We start from the raw sequence: 17,504 nt of genomic DNA, 5'->3' as shown, positions 1-17,504 counted from the left end.
CAATCCATCCTCATGCAGAATCTCCTCTACCTTGGACCATAGAGACCTTAGTCCTAGTTAGAACATGTTAATAAAGGTTCTGCACAAGAATGGGATTACTGAAGAGAAAATCATTAATGGAAAGTAACAGGAAAGCAGTAAAATTTAAGGAGGCTTTTTTTTTTTTTTTTTTAAGCAGGACAGTGGAAATGCAAATCTTGATACTTATTTCTTAAGCAGTTCTGGTTTGTTTTGGGTTTTTTTTAATGCTGTGACACCAGGGATTTTCAGGTCCACCTGGATTTCCTGGACAGAAAGGAGAAAAGGGAGACTCTTTACACGTAACTACAAAAGGTAGAGTGAAAATTCTTATCACCTATTTTCCCTATTATTTATAGTATTAATGAAAGATTGGTCTCACAATGGAAGGTCTTCTTTAGGTACCAAAGGGATCCGAGGAGATCCTGGGCTGCCTGGAATCAGAGGTGAAGATGGTTTCCCAGGCCGAGATGGATTGGATGGTTTACCAGGACAGCCTGGCCTCCCGGTAAGCAGCAAATACAGCAAATACACCAGACACAGTTACTAATGCACTTAATTCTGAGGAGTTATGATCACCAGCCTGTCCTTCTTTCACTGATAATGATGCAAAACTAGATTGGGTTTGCTGCTTATTGATAAATCTAGCATTAGGTTTATTCTTAGGGTTTTTAGAAAAAAATTTCACTTTTATTTCCATTTTATTTAAACAACAGGTGCTAGTGTATGGTTTATTAGTGACTCCTTCTAGTATAGTCTGAGATTCTTTGTGACTGACCTTCAATAACTTTGGTACAACTGTGTGGAAAGAAAGCAAAATTTACTGCAATTATATGTCCTTAAAATGTACATTATGTCATCATATTGCTTGATAGCAGCTCACCTAACTGTAGCTATCTAGAAATTAGACATGTAGTCTTTGTTCATTTTCTAACTTCTTTCTATAGGCAAAATTAAATACCTTGCAAGAAGAATTCCTGTGGCCCATCATAAATGATGTTTTGAACCACTGGGACGCTCATCTATCATATTTGAAGATGGGCAAGAGCTATACTAGCTATACCAGTGAAGATGGTACTTTATATTGCTTCTGAAAATAGAAAAGCATTCTCTGGTGATGTTTGTAAAATGTTGATTCGGTAGTGTAGAAATATCACTGGGAGTGCAGACAGAGAAGTGCAGACAGAGAAGAAACCTTTTGGGTCATTTTTATATCAGCTTTTCTCAGAAGTAAATGCCACAATGCATCTCTAACAATGTATTTGGTCTCCCCAAATCCACTTACAGCTTTTCAGAAAGGACCACGAGCCCCTCCACAACATTGATTCATATTGCCCAAGTGCTTATCATGGGCCAAAATTTTTAGGGAAATGTCCCCTCGAGGAGCATTTCTCTCATGCCCTTACTGTCATGTGGTCTATATTAAAGTCGGGTTATTTCAAAAATACTTTATTGTCAATGTTGATAAAGAGCTAGTATGTACCACTTGAGAAATTACTGCCCATAAGATTTTATTCATGAGAGCAGTTCAACTGTTTGAGTTGTGTTTGTTTCTCAGCAAAATCAGGAGTGACCACCTCCATTCACTTCCCACAGGGTGATGTTATCAGAGGTTTCCCTGGTGATCCTGGTTATCCAGGTGAATTAGGCCCAAAGGGCTTTCCAGGAGAAGCAGGCCTGCCAGGTGAAGGATTTCCTGGTCCAAAAGGCTTCCGGGGTCCTCCAGGTGACCAAGGACAAGCTGGAAACCCAGGATCTCCAGGTCTGCCTGGTCTGCCAGGAGAGCCTGGCCAACTAGGTAAGAGACACCACTGTGTCTTACATCAGAGCCATGGGAGATCAGCACTGAGCTGTGTGCAGCATTTATCCAGCACACTGTTGAAAAGGGACAGCTTGGTGGGGGTTATGTGGGGTAAAAGGAAATGCTGGTATTGTCCAGAAATCTTAAAAAAGGAGATACCTCAGATGTCACGGTAGTTTTATGACAGGTATTTAAATTAATTGACATGAATTAATGTGTTAGTGGCAGCAAGTAACATTTTTCATGTTTCAAGCAGTTGGAAGCAATGGAGCAATGTCCTGCCATTGGAAATCCCACACATGGTTTTCTCTGATTTTTCCCATCCAACATAATCTTTTAATTGACCAGAGAAAATCATGTTTCCACCCTTCAGAGCTCCTCATAGTATTTCTGCAGATTTTCAAGTCCCTTCCAAGCATAGCAATATCAGGGCTCCATTCAGAAGGGCTCAAACTCAGAGTTTTATTCCTCCACTTTGGGAAGCCTGGTAGAATTTTCAAGCTAAAGCAAGCACATCTCAACCTTACACAGTGCATGGGACAGCCTCCTAACATGGACAGGATAGGTTTTAGGCCTGGATCTAACCAATGTGTGGATAGAGTGGTCAGTATGTTACAGCAAATAATTTGTGTGGCATGTGTGCATAATACCTAAGAGAATACATTATCTGCTAGTTTTATAGACATTTTAGTTAGAATGGAGAACATTTTTGTCTTTTTGCAATTTTTCTTTTTTAGATAATAACTGTGTTTTCTAATTCTTTGCTCACAGACTGTGGGCAGGTCATTGAAGACTTTTCTAGAGGAGATGCAACCGAACCAATATGGTCAGGTACTGTACATACACATGGCTTGAATTTCTTTGTAGTATTATGCTGCTTTTATGAGTCGATACTTTCTTCTGATGGCTGCTTTGGATGCTCTTGGTTGTAAACTGTTTGAACTTTAGGTCACAAATAATCATGCATATACTCTGTGTAGCTCTAAACTAAATTAATCAAATTTAATATTTTCTAAAATTATTGTACTTTCGGCTCTACAATTCAGAGATTCTTCATTTCATCACTCCTGAGTGTTTATTGTATGATTACTGTGCAATCTATAAAAACAGTACCAGAAATTATGTGCCCAAGAAAATTCTAGCAACTTTTTTTAAAGAAGAACTTTGAGTTAAGTTTTTCAGTGCAATGTGACATATAAGAAAAAACACTTAGATTTTTACAAAAATTAATTTGATTGCTTCATGGGTATAAACCACCCATAGAGAAACAAAGCATTTCTCTTATTCTGAAAAATGGAGTAGGCTAGACTACACTTCCCATGCTGGTCCAACTGGACCTGCCACCATAACCCCTGTAAAATAGGCAGAAAAGCAGCTCTTGGGGTGGAGATTAGCTTGAGTGCTCCCCTGAAAATGCCACACTTAGCCAATTTTTTTTTTCAATGAAGAATAAAATTTCTTTTCAAATTAGGAGTTTGCTTGTTAATTTTCTTCACCTGTTTTAATGAAATTGTCTCAACTGCAGGCCCAGAGACATGGAGAGACAGTACAGGAACATGCCCAGTGTGACTAACTTGGGTTTTTGTTTGCAGGTGCAGGCTGTGTTAGGCCACCAAAGGGATCCCAAGGAAAGCCAGGAGTGCCAGGAGCCACAGGTAATGTTTTGCCTTTACCCATGTTGTTTCCCACATACGCTACATTTGGAGGGTATCTTGCCATATCAGTTATAACTGAGCCTTAGCAGACAGCAAGTTTTAGAAATTATTTTGGAACACAGCATTAACCTGACCCTGGCAGAGATCTAAGCAGTGTGCAGCCCAGGTAACTTCACCATTCCTGAACCAAGCCTGCCTTTGTTAATGAGTGTCAGCCATGAAGCAGAAGGCAGAAAGGACAGCCTGTTTGCAATTCTCCACAAGCAAGTAAGGATGTACGGAGTCTACAAATTTAGTGCTACAGAGTGTACTGAAATCTCTCAGAGCTGACTGCACACCTCACAAAGCAAATCCTGTCCGCTGAGAGCAGGGTGATAAAAGGATTTGATAGGAGGACTGTGACAGATCCTTCTCACTGTTCCTCTCAAGTTATGCATAGAGTGCCTTCAGCAAGTGTGAGCCCAAAGTCTCAGTGCAGCCGCAGCACTGTGTCTGGGCCAGGCTGTCTGCCACGCCACACGGCCATTCTGTCTGTGGCCACGCTCACCTTCCTTGCAGAGCTGGTTCCTCCTAGCCCAGAGGGGCCATCTGCTCATCCTGGGCCTCCCCAGCACTGAGGGCTCCCCACCTCTGAGCTGTGTTTGTTCTCCTTCCTGAAAAGGGCCCTGCAGGGGATTATAAATGCCACCTCCTCCTTTAAACAAAAAGGGAGACCTGTGGATGCGACAGTTTAGTCAGAGAGAGAGAAACCAGATAAACTTTCCCAGGAATTGTTCTGGGGAGTTTTGAGAAGGCTGGTAGAAAGAATTAAAACAATCTTGCAGTTGGTGTTTTGAGCAGTTGTTTTCTTATAATATGTTAACCAAAGGGTGTCTTCTCAATTAGCCAATGGTTTGACAGGGTGTTGATTAAATGATCAGTCAGGTAGCAGAGCAGTGTGTAAAAGAATGGGTTTCTAATAAACTCAGATTATCTTCTGAAGGGACCTAGAGTCTGTATGTCACCTCACCCCATTCCTGACTCAATGGTGGTACACCTCCTTCCAAGAGGAAGAGGAGGTGAGGACAGAGCCTGAGGGACTGTGTGAGATAGAATTGAGACACATGGCAAGGTGTGTTGGATGGTTGAAGAGGAAATGTCTCACCAGCACTGATAGTTCCTATAAATTATGTACTCCCAGACTAAGCAATAAAACTGTTTTTCAATAAATCCTTCTCATCACCAGCTGTAAAGACACTGAGAAAAAACATAGCTAGGTCCTTCAGATTTTGGTAAATGTAAAATTCTTGATGCATCTCTTTCTGTGCTTTAGCAAAGTTTAGAGATCTGGAGTATAATTTTTATGGTCAAGCTCTTTTTTTTTTCAGCACAAGGTTTATTATTACATACATGGATTGATTAATTGATTTATCACAGATTAATGTATCTTAAAAGGAAAAAATTTGTCCCTGTTGAAAGATTATCTGTGTTTCCTTAGTCCTAGTGCTGAAGTTTGTTGCTAGGATCACAGCTTCTTTTCTTTGCAATATTTGTAGCTTTTTTCAGAATATGATTTGTTTATTCTTTCTTATGAGCTTGAAGGTTTTTCTTTCAATGAGTACAATCAGATTTAATTCCCAGATGTAAGAATGCTGTAACACAAGTGATGCTGTTTCATGTTTCACATTTTGTATTCTTGGTTAGCTCTTCAACAGATCTTTCTCTGCTTTTGTTAGCTTACATACTTCAGTAATTTTAAGACTTGTTTTTCATCCTCTCTCTGCAAAACCTGGGAAGGGCCCCTTGCAGAGCCCAGTGCAGACCACTGTTTGTAGCTGCCTTTCAATCAGTTCCAGAGGCAGTTCTGGAACCAGAAGCCTAGGAGGAAAAGCACACATTTTCACAGCTTCTTTTTGCCATAGTTGTGTCAATTGAGTTGTCTGGAGCATCATTCCTACCCACAATTGCCAGTTCAACACAAAAGCACCAGCACCTCCTTTTCACCATTTTCATTGTCTGCTTGGAGTGATGTGGTTTGTCCACAAGATTTCCCACCTTCTGTTCAGCCAGCATGGAGCTCCTCTGTAGACCATCAAGTCTCTTGGTGTCCTAGGTGCTAATGGCACACAGTGTACCAAGCAAGGAGTTGTCTTTATAACCTGCCACCCTCATGTCCTTGTGTTGCTTTGAAATTCCTGGAAACGCACACAGACCACCCTGAGTTACATCTTGGTTATTCAGGAGTGAGTCTCAAGATCTACATGATTGTGTTGAATAAAATTTTTAAGCTGTTTTCTGTCCCAAACAGCTAAAATATTTGCAAACCAAACATTACATTGGCCAAAATAAAAACTTGTTTTGCACTGCCGTTTAGCACAACATGTTATCACCAGCTATCATCACATATTGACTTACTCAAATATGTGGTAAGCAGTGGATGTATTCTCCTTCTGCACCTTCTTTCTCTTAAGTGACTTTTTAATTAGTGCAATTATGAGAGAATAATGAAAGCCAGTTATTGCAGATGGGAAACAGGACCAAGATGCCATTTGGGTAAGAGGCACATTGGAGTTTTGCATTGAGGTCTGAAAGCTTAAGATTTTCCTTTTGATTTCTTTCAGAGAAGTTACTTTTCATATAAGGGAGAGAAAAAATAGTCCTGTACAGCACTGAAGAGTTTTGTACAGCACAGTGAAATATTATGTACACTGCATTGGCTGGTTATGTGCACCTTATTTCCCTTTTTTTTTAATGTTTCCTGCTCCCCTTCATTAATGATATTTAAAACTACAAATAATCATGGTTAAATACTATAAATTTCAGAAAGCTAAAGTAAAATAAAGTATCAAAATCCAAATGATATTTCCCTTGGTTTGTCATAGTTAGGGATGGAGAGAAACTTGCTTTCAGTAATGAATAAATTAGTTGTAATTCATGGTGATGCTAAGCAACATTTTAAATGTTAAAGCATGTTGTTGACCTTCAAGCCTGATCTAGAAACTTATAACTTATACACTGGGGAGTGTAGTGGAACAAAGCATTCCCCAGAAATTATTTTCAAAGAACTTTACCAAAAATCTTGATCTTGTAATACAGTGGATTAACAAGACTCATATAATAAAACTATTGTGTGGAAAAAATATATAATTTTTGAAACATAACAAATGAATCCTACAAAATGCTTGCAGGTTTTGAGATGTTAAAGAACAGTAATATTTGCCCTTACTGAAATGTCAAATACTGTATCACAAGGAAAGGAGGTATCATTTTAGCTGTCAGGACAAAAATCAGTATGAACAAGAGGTCAGTGCCTGAAGAACTGGCGCATCCTTTTCTTTTTTTTTTTTTTTCTCAGAGCACATCCTTTCTTTAACTAGGGAATCTCTAGACCTGTAATGTAACAAATATAGTAAGTAGGCTAGTTAATTTGTATTCATTTTCAGGGATTATTAGATCTAACCTTTAGCCTTACATTTCTTCTTCTTAGTTATCTAAACCAGTCTGCTCTTGTTCTATGATCAGTTTAGCAGGGAAAGGAAAATTTTTTTTCCTCCTACAGCATCTCATCTGTGCCCATTTCTGTGAACATTCTTTTTTGACATTGTCTTTTTGACCTTAATCTAAAAGCCTTAATTTTCAAAATATTGAAAAGCTCCAAAACACTGTGAAACTAATTATCTTTACCGTAGTAGTCTTCATATCATTAGTCTTTAAGCCAGGTTAATACATGTTTGTAAAGGCACTTAACCTTGTTTTGGGATCTTGAATACTTCCAAAGAGTTACTATATAGCCCCATTAATCTTTTTTTAAAGGTTTCATCTTTGCATCCAGAAACACATTATGATGATACTACTGCCTTTTTTTACATTATATGCACATTTCTGTTTTGTTTGTTCAGATCACACTTTTGTATTTTCTTTTATAAAATTTAGGTGCAAAAGGTGCAAGAGGATTCCCAGGTGATCCAGGTCCAATGGGTTTCCCAGGGCTAAATGGTACACGAGGTGATCCAGGTCGGGAAGGATTCCCAGGTCCTCCAGGTATCTTGAAACAATTAGTCATTCTTTACATACTTTTGACCTTTCTATTGAAGTCACTTAAACACAAATACTTGATTCTAGGTACATTTTCACATATCTTCCCTTCTGCATTGAATCAATAAGCCATTAGACAAAAATACTGCATTTCAAATCCAGAAGTATTTCTTGCAACTTCCATAATGATGAAAAATTTCATAGATACCAGCCTTTAAAAATCTGCTTTATTGTTCAAAATAATAAATGTGATGGTAAAAATTAATTAAATTCTCATAAAGAAATTCAATAACAATAAATTTTAGATTCCAAGTGCATTATTCTCATAATGATGATGCAGAAAGGAAGAAAATAAGAGTATTAGTACTTGCATTTAATTCTTTTCAACATCAGTATAAATGAGCCTGTGTGTGTGCCACTGTACTGCAGTGTGATTCATTCAGTGGCATGCACATATAAGTTGGAATGGGTGTGTAGGTTCACAAATTATCATTCAGTCCAGCAAAAATTACAGGAATTACCTCCAGAATCTATCACTTTCCTGTGGCTGACCAAGTTTATTTGGCCAGAGAAATGGGTAGTGAGTGGTTTGGGGTTTTTTGTGTACCCCTTTACAGAAGCCATTGATGCAATTTAATTTATGAGCTCTCTGGAAATGTTTTTGAGATATCTGATTTCAAAGTCCTAGATCCTCACAGATTCTGAAGTGCTGCAAACCTTCCCAAATCCAGTGCCAGGTGGTGCTTTGCCCTCAGGCAGCACATGGCCTGACAGTGTTCTCTGGACTCATCTGCAGCATCTGTAGTAGCAACCGAGAGAGCAAAAGAAGAGCTGGTGCCTGTCCTGGTGCATCCTGATGCATCAAGGGATGCATCATACAACATGGCTCTGTGCAGCATAGGGCAGGACCATGACCCTCTATCTCCCCTGGTAAGCTCCACAGAGTGCTCTGATTGCTAAATTAGGGCTCCCAGATGGCTCCCAGGCCACAGGGAGCAATCCCCTGCAATTTTCCATGCTATCTTTCACCAGGGCTTGGGCTAACATTCAGTCCAGCTCCAGTTTCCTAGTCAACAAGAAGCCTTTACCTTGTCATTTATGGTGATGGGGACATCATGTTGGTATATTTAGGATTTGAACTCCAGCATATGTAGTGAACTCTGTGATGCCTAGTCCCTGTTTTATTTATAGGTTTTACTGGACCCAGGGGAGAGAGAGGCCCAAATGGGCTGCCTGGACTGCAGGGACACCCAGGCCTTACAGGAAAATCCGGAGCTCCAGGAGCACCAGGACCGAAGGGTCTTCCTGGTGACGTTTTTGGAGCAGCAGCAGGTTCCCGAGGGGATGTTGGCCTCCCCGGCTTCCCAGGGCTGAAAGGTGCACCAGGAGATCAAGGAGTACCAGGAACTAGAGGTAACAGCTTCTTCTAATAAAGAAAGGTTTGCGTAAGAGTGTGATACAAATGCAGCCAAATTGTAGGGATGTGAGTGGGAAGAGACCATGTTAGGATGGGTCAGAGGTACTGATGACCTCACTGTCGATTCCCAGTGCCTGATGATCTCCCATTCTTTCCACTTCTGTGTCAGCTGTTGCAAACATGCCTGGCTCCTCTGAACACTTTCTGGAGATCCATCACTTATGTTCAGCTGTCCTTCACACTACATGAAATCAACTACAGAAGCATAGCAGAGAACCAGATTTTAGTCATCTTTGCCACTTTCAGATGTACTGCTATTTTTTTTTCACTGTAGTTAAGGGAATGGTGGTTCCACTATTATCCTGAGTTTTCCCTTACATACAGCAATAATACTGAGATTTTTTTTCCCATACCAAAAATGTCTGGGTATTGTATGACTTTGCTGATCAGCACATTGCAGTAGTACTGAATTTGTAAATTTTAGCTAAGAGGACAAAGTGTTAGGTAACTGCTAATAAGCTATTTTACCTTGTCAGTCTTTGGGCACTCACAAATAAGAAAAAGATAGTATTATATACTTATTCGTAACTTCAGGGTGCTCATTTTAGTTTGTTATTTCAGACCATAAAAAACACCCTAAAATCCCTGCAGGAAACAGAGTTTCTTAACAAAATGTGATTTTTTCAGTCTCCGAAATCTGTGAAGGACTTTCAAAAACACATGTGGGAATTTATCATACCCTGCTACACAGTTTCAATTGAATTTGGACCTATAATTAAATTTAGGACTGCTGATTACCTCCTTCCCCTGTGTGGAACTGAGAAAGGATTAGTAATTGTATGACTGGCTTGAAGCAAGGTTTATCACAGAAACTAGTTTTAGATATCCTTCTCATGGTTTTTGATGGAATTAAATAAAGAAGAGCATCATCTTCTCAGAGTTATTTGAAGTGAGGAGAGCTGGATTCACTTGAGGTAGAGACCCAGAGTGAAGGAAAGGGATGAAAGCAGCTCTATGGCCCTTAACAAGTTTGAGGAAAGGCAGAAAATATTACTAACACCTCTGAAAAGGGGACAAAATCCAATTATGTTTGAAAACAAAAAATATGGTGTGACTTTGCATCCTCTTTGTAAACATTTTTGTAGAAGTAAGTTTTCAGTACTTAAAAATAAAGTGAAAATAAAAAGCATTATTAGTTTGTCAGTTCTTGATTTATTTTACAGTTCTGGCAGAATGGCTCCAGATAGCATGTGAATTTTTCTACAAGTATGAATTTTTTTTAATTTTACATTAGATGACTAGGGATTCCTTTATACTATCTTTGCCACTTCATTCAGAATAGCAAACTAAAGCCTTTATCCTGTTGTTGAGAAAACCCACTTTAAATGACTGCAGTTATAAAGCTTATTTAATTACAGTCAAGCCAATGGGCCTACACTGATGTAAAACCTGAAGAAAGAGAAGGAGATCTACTTGACCTGGATTTAAAATTCCATATAGTATTTGTATGCTGCTGCTTCTCCAAGCTGAATGAAAAGCAGGCATTATCTTTTAAAAATTAACACCCTCTTTCCTCATATGTGGTAGAGACATAATTTTTCACACGGTGCATTAAGTCATGTAAAATTAGGGCCTTTTTGCTTAGGAATTCATATCAGTTTTACAGAAATGCCTTGTGACAACCTTATGTGGAAATTTCTGAACAATAACACAGATCCTACCATCTGTCTTAAATGTTTCTTTTCCCGCCTATAAAATTTTAGAAAAGATATATAGCATTATTTCAGGGGTTCAGTCAGCTGCTTGATTCAGTTCTCATTAAGATATATGTGACAGAGAGATCAGGACTAACTGCATTATTGAAAATAGAAAAATGGGGATTAAAACTGAAAGAGACCTGCATATATATCCATCCACATGGTACCAAATCATTACTATTCATTTGAAAGAGTCAATCAACCTATCTGATGGAAATATTGAGATTATTGCAGGTAACGTCAATTATTTTAAATCTAACAACCAGTCCTTTAATTTGCTTTTCCTGTTCTCACTGAATTCTCAAAGGAAAAACACACCCTGGAAGCCTTGGGTGTACACAGAAGAAATATATAAAAGCATGTTCACTACATATGATGCTTCTAATGCATAATTTTGGTCTTTTAGGAGCGGATGGTAGCCCAGGTTTGCCAGGACCCAAAGGAGATCCAGGGCCACAAGGTCTCCCTGGTTTGACAGGATTACCAGGAACACCAGGAACACATGGATTCCCAGGTCCACCAGGAAACCGTGGGCCAGATGGTGGCCCCGGCTCTCAAGGACCTCTTGGTGAGGAAGTAACGCAGTCCTGTGTCTTTCCTTTTACTAGTCCTCTGTGGCAGGGCAACTGTAAGGTTTCCACAACAGAGAGTTTAAATTTGGGGATGATCTTCAGAGGCAGACCTGCTGCTTTTCTTTCTGTAGCCACCAACCAAGTCAGATCAGAGCTGGCTGCTGGCAGGCTGGAAAAAGGAAGCCACCAAATGAGGGTAGGCTTAGTAAAAGGGGCTTAATTCTTAAAGAGGTCCTGTTGCAAGTGGGTATGGAACCAAACTGATAGCAAGGCTGGTTCATGTTGATGAGCTACTTTATCTTTATAATACTTTCTGCAATTGTTTGTTGAAAAAGCCTAATTTCTCCCCTTCGATGGGAAGTTGGTAGGACAGCAGTTTTCTCCCTCTTGAGCTACCTTGTATAAAATCATCATCTATGTCCAAACCTTTTTTACTCTCCTTTTCTCACATTTACAAAACAGGTCCACCTGGTGCTAGGGGAGAAGATGGTGAGCAAGGTTTTCCTGGCCCTGTGGGCCTGAAGGGTCTGTCTGGTGACAAAGGTGACATGGGTCACACGGGACTGCCAGGTATACGTGGTGTGACTGGTCCCCCTGGCATAAGTGGAATGGATGGCTTTCCAGGAGATAAAGGTGAGCTCTGAACTGCTGCTTTGAAAACAGTAGTTGATTAAAGCTCTTCTGTGCAGACATGAGTCAGTTATATTCTCTGCTGGTCTCCCTCTATTTAAAATAGCAGAATTAGGATCATGTGCCTAATACATTCCAAAATCACTGCCTGTTTCCCCTGTGTTGGCCTTGGCACAGTGCTAGCTTGTGATATGCAGCCCTATTTAGAAGAGCAATGGCTGTTTTATTTCTCGTTTAACAAAAGACACAGTGTTTACTGTTTTCTCTCTAAAACTCTTACCCTTGTCCTAGTCCCATTGGTCCTCAGTGAAATTTAAGAGATGTTTCCCCAACATTGGCTTTAAAGTTTTTTAAAGCTGGGAGCTGTCAACTGAGCAATGCCAGACACAAGACCTCAATGGTGACTCTCGGATACTAATCTTATATTGAGAAGGTGAGATTCTCACCTAACAGCCACAGGAAAACACATACGTGTAATTACACCACATGGGGAGATTCAACCCCATGTGAAGCCAAGCTGAGCACAAAGCATGCTTAAAAATGCATGTTGCAATCTCATCAGTTGGAAAGACAGGGCAAGACTAGCTCTGGAATACTAATCAGCTGTCATTTGAGAGAAATGAAGATCTATTTGTTGGCATTACACATGTAAAACAACATTCTCTTGTTTAGAAAACAGGAGTAGGGGAGTTTTGTTGAGAAAGGACCAGCCAGTCCTAGACCCATGATTTGTATCTCTACATGTAGACCAGGCTGACTACAAACCTTGTGTGGAACTAAGTACATATATCAAGCTCACCTCTAGGAGAGGGGTTGTACTGATCTCTCAGAAGAATGCACTAAATTCTGGTCATCTCCACAACACTTTTCTTGGCCAGTTGAGGCAGGTTCATGTACTCCTGAGAGCACACTACCTCAGGAGTTCTACTACCTCTTAGAGAGCTTGGGTGCCTGCTCCAAAACTACAGATTGCTGTAGGCATCAAGGCACCCAAAAAATCGGTACTGCTGCACTGAAGTTTTCATACCATTTTAGTCATGTGTTGCTGTTTCATATTTATTTAGTTTGCAGAAATCTGAGTGAAGTAACAGTTCTCTTCCCCTTCTTTCTTAAAGGCTCAAGAGGTTCCCCCGGCATTGATGGTTTCAAAGGCATGACAGGCCTAAAAGGAAGACCAGGCATGAAGGGAATGAAAGGAGAATTTGGCCCACTTGGGGCTCGGGGAGATAAAGGCTCACAGGGTGCACGTGGCTTCAAAGGTATTTGCTTATGGGTGGTACTAGTGTGTTTGCTCTTCACATCTGCAGAACTATTTTACAAGAACACAAAGAAAGACACATTTTTCACATGGTAAATTTAGCTCAGACATTCCTCCACCTATTTTACACATGGGCCTCTGGCCAAAAGGCCTGAATTTTACACTCAGGGAAAGGTTACTTCTGTACACAATTAAGGCTGGAGACAAACATTTTGTTCCTCATCTCAACTCAGATAGTGGCACCTCTGGACATGTGCAAAAGTCAAGAGAGAATTTTCCCAGGAAGCATAAGATGTTTGGGGGAGAAAATCCGGATTTTTCTCCAGTTGCACTGTAAAGACAATTAAATATTCAGAAAAAATGGCAATTACGTGATTAAAATTAAGTAGTTAAAAGTCACAAGTGTTATCAAAAACTTAAAAGTCACAAACATTCAGCTGGTATTATTGTTGATGAAATAAAAACTGCAACTCAGCCCTCTTTTGATTGTATACAATTACCTTTAAATAAATGTTTTGCCAGAAGACCAAAATGTTATTTCTAGGGACCCTGAGATTGGCATTTTTTTAAAAAGTGTCTGCAATTCAGAGGCTGCAGAACAGTGATCCCAGCAACAGTCTCAGAAAAAGACAAGTGTGAAAGCAGCCCCTGTGAAGAGAAGTGCAAATACACTTCTTGGTGAAGAAATATGAGAGAGTTCATAATCATAGGAGACAAGTCTGGGTTACTGGCCTGTTTCTGTACCCCACAATGAACTAAAGACAGAGTCTATATGTGTCCCTTCTTCTGGACATTATCTACTGATATCACCAGTAACCATAAAGTCAAGAAAATGAAAACTATAACTGGTAACAAATCCAAACACTTTCTTTTGCTTTTTGACTGAGAATTTTCTTTGCACTAGAACTAAACTGCTTTTCTGCGCTTTCTCCAATGTGCTTTTGGTTTTTTTTTTTTTTATAAACCATGATTCTGGGGCTTTTTAATGAACACATGAATCCTAACTGATCTGATGAGAGATAAATTATCTATCACAGAGGAGTCTGGGTCCAACTCCCATGATTATATGTACAAATTTAATTCAGTTTTCATGTTTTCTTAAGCATGGCTCTTCTACTGCCATGTTGTATTGACACAAGTTACTTTTCATGGAAGTGGATTTTCTGTAGCTTGTGCAAGGTCATTCTTTTTTCCTAAATCACTCTTCTGTTCACTTTCCGACCATGCTGCTGACTAGCATTTTGTAACATGGTTGGGTTTTTTACCCTTTAGGTGATCGTGGGGATCAAGGCCCCCCAGGAGAACCTCCAAAGCTCATGCCCAGCATGATGATGGAAGTTAAAGGTGAAAAAGGAGATGCTGGAGAAAGGGGCACAAAGGGATCCTTTGGCTTAAAAGGTCAGTGGTCACAGTAAAAAAAGGCAAGCACATTCAGAACTATAATTTTAGTGCTTTTTCTCAGCTACCATATTAAATATTCCCTACTCATTGTACCACTTGGCTGCAGTCTCCCCAGCAAGGTCTCTGGCAGCAGAAACTGAGCTCCTGGATGCATTTCACAGAGTCACCCCCAAGGAAAGCTTTGAGGGATGATGTGTATGTGTGTGTGTGTGTGTGTGTGTGTGTGTGTGTGTGTGTGTTTGTGTGTGTGTGTGTGTGTGTTGCCTTGTACAGCACATTGTGGTGCCATGTATCAAGAAGGCTGGTAGCAGGAAAACTTCTTACACACAAGCCCACATGTCAGTCTTCCCTTATTTATTTTTCTTCTTCCCTGCCTGCAGGTAGCAAGGGAATGCCAGGCCTTCCTGGAAAGACAGGAACCCCAGGGTCTCCTGGGCATCCCAGTTATGTGGCTGGTGTGAAGGGAGACATTGGTGCAAAAGGGCTGACAGGTGTGAAAGGGTATCCTGGTCCTGCTGGTTCTCCTGGCATCAGAGGCTTTCCTGGCACCACAGGAGTCAGAGTGAGTTGATGCACATGAGGGAATAAGGGTGCCCTTGTGCTGGCATTCAGCTTCTCAGGAAGTGGCATTCACCCCTTGAAATTTTGCCAAACAACAGCAGTACAAAAATAAAAATGCTATAAGCATGGAATGATCAAATACTTTTGCTTGCTCTCTCCAACATTCATTAAGCAGAGTAATTTCTCTTCTCATTGTGAGACATCCAAATTTCATAGGCCAAAATTTTGCCAGTGAGGACCCAGATGGTTCCTTCTAGATCTTTGATCCTGTTGCCATAGCTCCTGGTAAAACTTATTCCCAGTGTTGGGCTTACTTTCCTCTTTGACCCAGGACTTAATGGTATCACTGCCAAAAGTTACTCACTGTCACTTACTTAACAATAAAAGAGCCTAAAAATCTTAGCTTCCAGAGGGAAATTCATTGTAATTCACTCTGGCAGCAAAATAAATTACATTGGAAGAAATAAACGCTTAGAAAAGTCCTGACAGTAGACTCATAGACATCATTTATTTAAGAGAGACAAAAACTATGTTCCTTTCTCAGGTTCTCTTTGCCTTTATGTTTCAATAAGAATTTTTTTTTTATCCAAGGACTGCAGGACTGTTATGGTTTAACCTCAGCCAGAATCTAAGCCCCACCCAGTTGCTTGTTCCCCCACACATCCCCAGCAGGATGGGGAGAAGAGAACTGGAAGGGTAAAAGTGAGAGAGCTGATGGATAGGAACAGCTTTATAATTTAAATAAACTACAATAACAATAAATAATAATAATAGTAATAATAATAATAATAAAACAATTATAGAGAAATAAAACCTGAGAAAGAGAAGTGATACAAATGAAAACTGTTGCCCATCATCAACTAGCTAATGCCCAAACCCCAAGCATTGTTACCCCCCAGTCCATCATCCCCTCATCCTTACATGGTGAGCTTGAGGCCATAAAGTGTGGGGTATCCATTGATATCCACAGTTGGGATCAGCTGTGTCCCCTCCCAAACCCTTGCTCACCCCCAGCCTGCTCACTGGCAGGATGGGGTGACAAGCAAAAAATGTCCTGACACAAGGTAAGCACAGTTCAGTAGGGATGAAAACATCCCTGTGTTATCAACAGTGTTTCCAGCATAAATCCAAAACACAATCCTGTACTGGCTACTAGGCAAAGCCAGCACAAGGACTCACTGCTATATGTGCATAATGGGATGTCCTCAATTTTAAACTTAAGCCTTTGCAAACATAACTTGTCCCTTGGTTGGTGCTTATTTAGATTAACTGACTGATGCCAAGTTACTCTATATAGTACTACAGAAACTCAAAACTGGTACTTTTAATAGCTTTTTTTTCATATTTCCAAAGTCAGCTGCTTGGAAGGTTGAATAAATCCTCATTTTTACTAACTGATGCCTGCTTTCAATCATATCATAGGGAGAAAAGGGCATTCCAGGAATTTCAGGCCATTTCGGTACTCCTGGCTCACATGGAGAAATAGGTGAGTTTGTTTTCTTATCTGAGCACTCTCTGTATTCACCACCAATCAAATACTTGACATTAAGTTCTGAGAGGTCTCAGTGTGTCTTCAATCTCAAAGAGTCTTTCTACATTCTTACAGAATGATATTATATGTGTGGAAGACTCTAAAAAGGTTAATGCTGTTAATTTCATGCAAAATGTGATGTCCAGAGATAAATCCATCTATGGCAAGGAGGGAGGCTGTTCCAAACAATTTTTTGCCATCTTTAATTTACTTCTCTTTTATTCTACAAAGATAATAGTTGCAGAATTTTGCCTCTGAAGTTGCAATTCCTTTGAAACAACAGGAAATACTGTTTAAATTAAAGACTTGCCACTCATGAGTTCATTTTTGTTTGAAATAGGTGATCGGGGAGATACTATAAACTTACCAGGAATGCCAGGCCTTAAAGGGGAAGTTGGTGTGCCAGGCTTAACAGGTATTAATTTCACAGTTGCTCTCTGAATGTATTTCTTTTCACATACCCAAGTTTCCAGAGAAAGGGAGGGAGACCTTTCTATGGGCTTTTAATGGCTCTTGAACCTGTGTTCTCATGACAGCTCCTGGAGAGGTTCATCTTTCCTTTATTGAAATTAATATGTGCTATATTTACCTCTTCACCTGAAAGTACCATTATAGCAGTAAGCATAGTGACTGGCAACTCCAGTAAACATTTCTATATAGTTTGTTTGCTGTTCATGACAAAAGAAGCACTATCAGGCCATGATTATAGAAGTTGGGATTGCAAAGTCTTGTATATTTTGCATTGAGTTGTTCGGTAGTATATTGAATTTCCCTGTACATGCAGCGCACTTGAACATCAGTATCATATTCCACATAATTTGGGGAGCACTTTTAAAAACAAGTTTAATGATCATTTGTCCAGAGAACTGTTCATGCTCCCAGATTACGT

General features: G+C 39.8%; 1 protein-coding gene across 4 annotated transcripts in view; it reads left to right on the top strand.

The window, feature by feature from the left end:
* Positions 1–17,504, top strand: part of COL4A2 (collagen type IV alpha 2 chain) — a 147,117-nt gene that overhangs the window by 115,932 nt on the left and 13,681 nt on the right. For all 4 annotated transcript variants that reach the window (XM_021545583.4, XM_085583743.1, XM_085583747.1 and 1 more), the window contains exons 23-36: positions 261–333; positions 420–526; positions 1,615–1,816; positions 2,591–2,650; positions 3,412–3,474; positions 7,387–7,494; positions 8,680–8,901; positions 11,069–11,230; positions 11,697–11,867; positions 12,980–13,123; positions 14,395–14,520; positions 14,904–15,085; positions 16,507–16,570; positions 16,956–17,030. In XM_021545583.4, the coding sequence (XP_021401258.3) occupies positions 261–333; positions 420–526; positions 1,615–1,816; positions 2,591–2,650; positions 3,412–3,474; positions 7,387–7,494; positions 8,680–8,901; positions 11,069–11,230; positions 11,697–11,867; positions 12,980–13,123; positions 14,395–14,520; positions 14,904–15,085; positions 16,507–16,570; positions 16,956–17,030 (1,759 nt within the window). The remainder of the gene's footprint in view (positions 1–260; positions 334–419; positions 527–1,614; positions 1,817–2,590; positions 2,651–3,411; positions 3,475–7,386; positions 7,495–8,679; positions 8,902–11,068; positions 11,231–11,696; positions 11,868–12,979; positions 13,124–14,394; positions 14,521–14,903; positions 15,086–16,506; positions 16,571–16,955; positions 17,031–17,504) is intronic.

The sequence above is a fragment of the Lonchura striata genome, chromosome 1, assembly GCF_050655825.1.
Source record: "Lonchura striata isolate lonStrDom1 chromosome 1, ASM5065582v1, whole genome shotgun sequence".
In the NCBI taxonomy this organism is placed as follows: Eukaryota; Metazoa; Chordata; class Aves; order Passeriformes; family Estrildidae; genus Lonchura; species Lonchura striata.
The sequence above is the reverse complement of the archived record's forward strand: the minus strand, read 5'-3'. Positions and strand labels throughout refer to the sequence as shown.